The following is an 8,050-nucleotide window of genomic DNA, read 5'->3' as shown; positions in this document are numbered from 1 at the left end:
TGATCTGACTGATCTGAAGAAATGGCCGATCTGAATCGACTGGACTAATCTGGACTGATAAATCTGATCTATAATCTGATCTTTGAGCAGCGCTGATTCATAAGAGGCCAAGATTTAGAGAGGGCTAGGCAACGTGAGTTTGAATCTCTTCCGAGACATATTGCTATCACTTTTCTACAGTCCCTTCTTGAGACCAACGACAAGCAATTGAAGATGGCGCAAGAGCGTCTGCTTCTTCTCCTAATTGCGAATATATACCAAACAATGATGAGCAAATTGGTTCAGCAATGTCTATAACATCTCCCACCATGCTCCCTGTCCGTCGCTATGATCCTTTAACACCAACAAGCCGGCTGCCAGTCGGACCATGCATGACCCCAGTTGCGGAGTAATTCTTTCCCTAGTGGTGTCGAGCTCAAGATGGAGCTTAAGCAGGTTGCCCGGTAGAAATTGAAAACTGCCCTCGAGTTAGCAATTTGGATAGTGAACCAGCTGCATCAAAAGCGCCATAACAAGTAACAGCAGAAAACCGAACGTGACCGCAGCAAGATGAGTGTGATAGATCTGGAATTAAGATGTTGAGTGTGATAGATCTGAAATTAAAATGTTGATTGGTGTAAGCTGCTTTGATGAGAACCGGGAAAGTAATCAGCCGCCTGAACGGATGCGGTTTGGTGGGTAGGTGATTGAGGGTGGATTGTGACTGGGGAGCTGTGGCGTTGCGAGAAGAAGAATCGGTTTGGGGAGGAAGCGGGGGAATGCAGAGTCAGAATCGTGTTGATGAACACTACGGTGGGGTGACCCAGGTAAAATTTTGGGTTTTGTTAGAGTTTGCGCAGGGCACCTCCGGTAGGCTTGACTTCATAGATCCACTCCGCCAATCGGAAATCGGCTGGAGAACGGATGAGGAAAGTGGGACTTGATACTCCGTAAAGGCTATCCAAAATCACACCCGGTTCCAGTACTGCATCCGTGGAATAAAAGGGTTGCCTGTGAGGAAAGGTGGCTCGTGCGCCTAGTTACCTTCTTGCGCTACAGACGCGCATCTTGTGTCTTCTTCTTTTTCCTTTCCTCAGCTTTCGATTAGCAGAATTGAGTAGTGTTTGCAGCGCCCTTGTGCCTCGCCATATATTGCTCGTCTCTCACATTGCCCATTAATTCTAAAGCCTAGTTATCGCAGTTCCCAACACCCTATCGTCGTATTTTCCCCTTCTTTCTATTCCAATTCGGCCCTCTTATATTCCGCTGTACACTTCAATATACGATGATCAGTAATGTAACGGTCTCAGGTAGTATATTGCAACTAGCTGATGACGACTCTACGAGTAGTACACTGAACTTGGAGAAGAAAAGGAGAGACGACAGACTCTGGTAGCTCGCAAGCATACTTATCCTCGTAGGCGCACTGGTCTGAGCGCGTTGCTAGAAGGTTCGGTGTGCTGTGGGGCGAGTGGGAATAGCCTCATCAGGGGTCTTGGTATTGGCCGAGAGTCGCCGAGACTCGCACCGGGCCCAGCCCGTTACAAGCAGAGCAGCTTACAGATATAGTCTATCGGTTTCAACTCAATCTATATATCTCTGGAAGAATAGATCATAGACCGCGATATAAAGTTCATCTCAAAGTTCTATCAGGCGTTAATGACATGCCTAGGAACGGAAAGCAAGCTTTCGACAGCCTACTACCTGTCACGGGTGGGACAGGCTGATAGACCAATGGCAGTTGTATTCGGGCTACGCTACAGTCTGGGCTCTATTCCGTCAGGTACGGGCAGGCTTGATTGTCAAGACGTAGCTCAAGGAGCTACGGCAGAACTCGCGGCAGCGAGGTGCAGGATCTTCAACCCGCGGGGCCCCCACACGCTGGGCCCTGTTGAACTGAGTGGGTTCCTTGGCACCAAGATTCACGGACTGAGCACTGATGCGAGACTCTGCTGCCTGAGGCCGGGGCTGTTGACAGTGCTCGATTGGCCGCTGTGCCGCACTTGCTGCATAAGCCTTAACGGTTCTGCGGCGCAGCCAGTTTCACCGGTTTCTTGAAACGGACAGCACTAACAAAGGAAAAGAGGCGCCCGTTTTTGGATCCCGAGACCACCTGTTTTTTTGACCACTCTTTCCCAAAAAGATAAGCTTCTAGGGGCCGGACCAGTAGTTGGGTCGGTGACGACCAGCGAATCCCCGGTGTTCGTATGTTTTTTTTTCCCTTGTCAAGTTCCTTGCTTAGGACACAGGCGCTAGACAAACACGACATAATTTCTGCCCTCGGTTACTGAACTATATTTTTGCTTCGCTGAAATTCATCCTCAGGCAGGCGTGTTCATTCAACGCGTCCTACCTCGCCTTGTATTACACAGTATTTTTCGGCATGCCTCCAAATTACGCACTGCCTGGATTCGATGGGGCAAGTTCTCGGCCCCCTTCAGCAAACGATGTCCGGCATCCTCTGGCTTACAGTTTCCACCATTCCTCGTCATGAATGCATTCCTTGGGCGCAAGAAGTACGACTCGTTTCTTGGACGGGAGGGCCTCCACCTGCGAGCCTGGCTACCGTCAAACTGGAAAGCTTTCATCGCCGCCATCGAGTATCACTACAGCATCCCGGAGTCTGTCAAGCGGTCCGGTGATCCGTGGCTGATTGGCGTTCTTGAAGGACTCGTTGAGGCCTATTGTGGCGAGGTAAGCAAAACAATTGGCACAGTCTGAGTGTTGGCTCTGACATGCCCCATAGAGAGGTTTTATGGGAACTCACAGATACAAGGTCTACGGCATTCACAAAATTGCGAGCAAGACGGGCCGGACGGAGACGAACGGCTTGTCTGGAGCCCCTGACTCGAATGCTAAGCCGTAGGAAGAAACCCGCAGGCAGTTCTCCGAGGCAATGAAGGAGCGTTTGGAGTCGCAGTATCGACGTCGAACCACACGAAATGCGCGGCACCTTCGAGGAGTGCCGCTACAGGTCTCGAATCCTCGGTCGCTCCTTTGTCGACGCAGACCCCAATCGGTCCATTGCCATGGTCACCCTCAACCTCCATGACACCTCCTTCACGTTCCAGCCAGGGGATCGGCTGGCCGTTATGGCCCTCGGACAGCTGGGGGGAGTGCGCCAAAGTTGCAGCCGCTCTGGGCCTTGCTGAGTATCTCGACTACCCCGTCACCTTAACCACGCCTTGGCAGAGGTTTGCTCGACAACTGGGATACGTGCGCCATGGTTCTGTCCCCCAGCTCACTGTGAAGGACGTCCTGAGACGCGGCCACCTAGCGCCGTCACCAAAGAGCTTGCTCTTGAGGTCCATGATATGCTCCGAGCATCGTCCAATACAGTCCTCCAGGTCTTGGCTACCACCGAGTGGCCTGTTCGCCGTACGCTTGGTGATCTTCTGCAAGCTGCCGTCCTTGACACGGACCAGCACATTTGGGACCTGGCGTTCGATCTCACAGGCGCCTTCTCCTGGCTCTCCGATTTGATACCTGTCGAGGTGCCAAGAACCTACTCCATCTCGAATTACCCTAAGGAGCTTCTCCCTTCAGCCATCGATTTGACTGTGTCTTGGGCCGAGTACAAGCTGTGCTCGACATTTGCTGGCAACAGTGAGGTGATTTGCGCCGATGTCGGCAGCGGGTTCCTGAATCCATTCTATCCTCAGACGACGAGATGCTCGAAACGGGCGAGCACATCCTCATCGGCGTCTCCAGACCTCTGAACTTCCAGCTTCCTATCGACAGGGCCGTCACGTGCGCTTACTTTGCTGGTGGTAGCGGCATTGCCCCCTTCCGGAGCTTCTGGCAGGCTCGTCTATCCTCTCACACCAACACCGGTGGCCGGGATATCCTTTATCTCGGGGTTCAGAGCCGAGACAAGTTCTGTTACGAGCAAGAATTGCGCAAATATGTGGGTACAGGGCCTATGGAAGTCTATATTACCTTCTCCCGTGACAGTCGCGGTCTTGCCTACGACCGTGGATCGCGCGACCTCATCGAGAAAAAAATGCCGCCTCGATACATCGACGCCCTGATTATGGAGCAGACCGCGACTGTCTCAGAGCTCGTCATGTCGAGGAAACAAGGTGGACTGGGCGGCTATTTCTACGTCTGCGGCTCTGCCGCCGTTTTTTGACTCGGTGATGAGCGGTATCCGAAAGGCGATCTACAACCATTGCAGTTCGAGCATGGAAGCCGCCGACATTATACTCAACAAGGCGTTTGCGGAACGACGGTTCATGCTCGACGTCTTCATGACGCCGAAGTCTCTGCCTTGCAATCTACCGACGATTCCTCTTTCGCAGCTCGCTCGTGAAACTGGGCGCCGTCCTGGTGGCCGCATGTGGATAGCTGTCCACGGCAGTGTGTACGACGTAACCGACGTCGCTCCAATGCACCCGGACGGCACCATCATCATCCAGTCCAACGCTGGTGTCGACTGCTCTACGACGTTCGATAACCTCGCCCACACCAACAACCCAGAAGTCAGCAGCCTCCTGACGAAATACTTTGTGGGATAGTTGACACCCAAGCCTGACTTCTACGGTAATCCGGAGTTGGCGGATCTGTACAACCTTTGGGCGGCATATCTCCGCACATCCACCGAGACACTCGTGGCCCACAGGTTTGAGATGTACGAGATCGCGGGTGCAAGCGATGTCGGCACCAGCCAGGAGTATCTCCGAGGCGCCGAGAATGTATGGCGCAGAGAAAATATGTTGAACATCGGCCTGGGTGTCCGGATGTTCTATGATTACCAGTCCCGTCTACTGCAAGGGGGCTTCTCGGCCCTTTTCGGCGCGAAGTTGCAAGAGCTCATTCTCAAGCTCTCCTTTCCCCTTGCCAATGCTGTGGCGTCCGGAACAGATACGCGGTTGCCTGATGTGCTGGGCATCATTGCTCGAGCCAAGACATCACCAGATGCCGTCGCCACATCGCAGGAGGTGGCGCTCATCGGCCAGTTTGTTTGCGAGAGCAGCAGTAATACTCGCTTTGCCAAGCGTGGCATAGTCAGCTATGCGCCAAACAGCGTGAAACTTGACATTGAGCTGCTGGAAGATATTCGTGAGGAGGCATGCCATGGAATGGATGCTTTGGGTAGCATTGCCGCCATGGCAGACACAGACGACAATCATAGGCTTACCGTCGCCGCAACGATTCTGATGCAGACGCTCGAAAGAATAGCAAGGCGACTCGAGGTCTTCTATTCTAAAGTCTCTCGCCTCCAAGTCTACTAACCAGCGCTGGAACCCAACCCGGCGAGAGCACGCTGGAACCTCGTGCGCACAAAGATCCGAGATGGAACCTTCTTCGTCCTCACCCAGAAGGCGGTCCTTGGGGCCACACCGGCATATGTTCCTGCAGCTAACCACAACAACGGCGTCGACTTTGACAATGTCATGGATCATGTCCAAGCTAGCATTCGTGGCTCGCCAAAGGTTAGCCTGGCGCCACAAACGCTCAATGCGATGCACCTCGCCAGGACGAGCTTACCACCCGCCGAAACAAGCGCCATGGCCACACACGAGAACAACACCGCCAGGCGCGCCATATCCACCTTCATCGACGCCAACATGCGCTCCATCCGGAGGCTCAGCAAGATGCCGCCCATGCCGCTGACTTTCGAGCAGCTGCAGCGGCAGTTTGAAAGCAGCAACCGGATTGGACGCCCGCCGACACCACCGTCCAGTCTCAACTCAAGCCGACCCCCGGCGTCGAACAGTCCGTCGCGTGCCACGTCGCTGGAGAGAATGACGGTGGCACAGAACGGGCGACCCCTTAACAACGGGGTCATGGCGCCCTCATATGGCAGCCTGTTTGCAACCGGGCAGAGCATCGGTGGCATCGGCATGGGCATGGGCAAAGGTATCCACTCTCCGCCGACCCCGCCCCTGGACCCGGCTGCGGCGATGACGGCTATGATGGGAAAGTTGAATGTCAGGTCGAGGGGAAACTTGGCGCCGCTCCATTTCCCCGCGGTGTCCCGCAGCTCCAGTGTGAGGTTGCTGCCGCATGGTACTGAAAGTGCTGCTGCCGTTGGCGCGAGGAACAGGGCGCATTCGCAGAAGCTGTCGACCAACTCGCTGCGGGCGTTTAGGTTGGGAACAGGGGATAGGGGAGCGGTGAGGGTTGCTCCTACTTTTTAGGATGTTGATGTCGTCTGTGTTCGTGTTCTTCTCATCTTCCTGTTTCTACACCCGAGTTCTACTTTTTCTTGGAGTTCCACCTCAAGTACACTCGGGTTGTAGGTCTGCCATGTTATCAGGATGGATGTCAGCTAAAATCCATCAAACGTGTCTGTCTACTCCGTTCATTCAGCCTGAGTCAATGCAATAAAGTCTTACGTCGGGAACGTGGTCTCAGTTATGCTTGATGGATCCTAATCTAGCGGGATAGTGGACTATTCCCTCGTCCCGATGTCCGCCAAATACGCCAGCACCTTTCTGACAAGAAACCTCCGTGGTTCTGCCTGGTCATCATTGCTCAACGCATGGGAGGCGTTCGGTATCAATCCGCTGCGCTCATCCCATATCCCATGTGCGCCGTCATGGTCGGTAGCACGCCTCCACCTCGCCAGCAACTCCTCCTTGTTCACCCAGTCTGGCACAGCCTGGTCCTTGCCCGACATCAACACCATCAGCTTGTATCTAAGTAACCCCCGCTGGCTGACCATGCCAAACGTTTTGGCCAGCTGCTCGTCGCCGATATCGGAGCTGAACAGGTCGTCCTCGGAGGGCGCCTGCGGACTGTCTGGGCTGACGAGGCTCAGGAACCGCCGGCAGCTGACGGGCGTGTTGCGCGGGTATCCGAACTGACAAGTCAGCGAGACGGGCAGCATGCTGTCTGTGGAGTGATCCTTGGCCACCGCCTCCCGCGCCATGGCCACCAGCTTGTCGTACGTCTCGCGAAGCTCGCTCGGCGTCCTGCCCAGGAACCCGGACTCCATGACCCACTTGATGGCTTCGCGATCCGACACGGGCGCCTGCATGATGCCTCCGTCGATGGCCGGGCGCTTGGCGTGTTCAAGGCCTCGGTCAAACGGAGGCGTGGTTGTATGCGGGTTGGGACGGGACAGGTAGTGCAGCACGCACTGGCTGCCGGTGGAGTGGCCGAAGAGGACCACCTTACCGGCGGTGCCGTACTTGGCCTTTTTGTACTCTTGGATGTGCCGTATGCACTGGGCAATCTCATCCGTGTCCCTGTCGAGGTGGCCGAATCCCCATGACTGGTATGAGGAGGTGAGCGTCGGCGAGAAGAGAGACCATTCGGTTGACTGAAGCCCGGCTACGACGTCAGCCACATACGACGTCGTGGCGAGGCCGTCGCCGAGACCGCCCAAGAAGAGGATGCTGTGTGGCTGACGACGAGTGCCTGTGGTGAACTCAAAGGCGACCAGAGTCTCGGTCTGATGAATTAGGTGGGAACCTTGTCAGCCATTGACACACAAATTATAAAAAGTCAAATGCAAATGTGTGGACTTACGAAATGGTGCAGAATCCCTGGCGAACCAGATCTTGGCCAGAATTTGGAGCCCATAGTGGTCCTGGTGGTAGCAGGCTCCGAGTCGGAGAGGGTGAGTGTGATTTCCAAACTGGAGGCGGCAGGTATCTCTGCTGCCGATAGGTGGTCGGGGTGGTCACGGTCCGGCTCTGGCAGGCAGGACGGAGAGGGAGAGCCACTGTGTGTGCCGGTCGTCTTCGTCATGGGGGGCTGTTTCTGTCCAAGACTGCTTGTTTCCAAGAAGTCCGCCACCGCCAGCAGCGGGCCCATCTCGACGTTAACTTAATCGCTCATCGACCCGACATCGGTGGAGCAGTTCCTGGTCACCAGGTTGCCATCTTCGGCATTGTGTGATGCTGTTGCATGTGCTTTGCCAAGGGGGTGAAGAGTTTGACCCCCGGCTGAAAAATCTGGATCCCCCGTGAGCCCCCACAGTTGACTTGATCTGATTGATAAGATTATGCGCCCCCAACAGCCGAGCAGGGTACCGGCAAAAGAGAGGAGGGGGAGCAAAATCAGTGGCCTCGGACCAAAGTATGTGTTATGGAAGCAGTCTCTAATTTCCCATGGATCG

At 54.8% G+C, this 8,050-nt stretch overlaps 2 protein-coding genes across 2 annotated transcripts; one reads left to right on the top strand and one right to left on the bottom strand.

Moving 5' to 3' along the window:
- Window positions 1–1,713: 1,713 nt before the first annotated feature.
- N657DRAFT_666638 (uncharacterized protein) lies at window positions 1,714–5,998 on the top strand (the record flags this gene model as incomplete). The annotated part of the gene is made up of 12 exons (XM_062795349.1): window positions 1,714–1,757; window positions 2,352–2,673; window positions 2,726–2,841; window positions 2,900–3,043; window positions 3,087–3,234; window positions 3,273–3,585; window positions 3,642–4,102; window positions 4,137–4,460; window positions 4,497–4,956; window positions 4,987–5,204; window positions 5,268–5,664; window positions 5,808–5,998. The coding sequence occupies 12 exons, from the start codon at window positions 1,714–1,716 to the stop codon at window positions 5,996–5,998; spliced, it is 3,138 nt and encodes a 1,045-aa protein (XP_062643248.1).
- A 378-nt stretch (window positions 5,999–6,376) lies between these two features.
- Window positions 6,377–7,512, bottom strand: N657DRAFT_581556 (DUF1749-domain-containing protein; the record flags this gene model as incomplete). Its single annotated transcript, XM_062789543.1, has 2 exons — window positions 6,377–7,381; window positions 7,459–7,512. The coding sequence occupies 2 exons, from the start codon at window positions 7,510–7,512 to the stop codon at window positions 6,377–6,379; spliced, it is 1,059 nt and encodes a 352-aa protein (XP_062643247.1).
- Between the last annotated feature and the right edge of the window lie 538 nt (window positions 7,513–8,050).

This window comes from Parathielavia appendiculata, assembly GCF_033297405.1.
Source record: "Parathielavia appendiculata strain CBS 731.68 unplaced genomic scaffold N657scaffold_26, whole genome shotgun sequence".
NCBI classification, from domain to species: domain Eukaryota; kingdom Fungi; phylum Ascomycota; class Sordariomycetes; order Sordariales; family Chaetomiaceae; genus Parathielavia; species Parathielavia appendiculata.
This window is presented reverse-complemented; position numbering and strand designations above follow the sequence as displayed.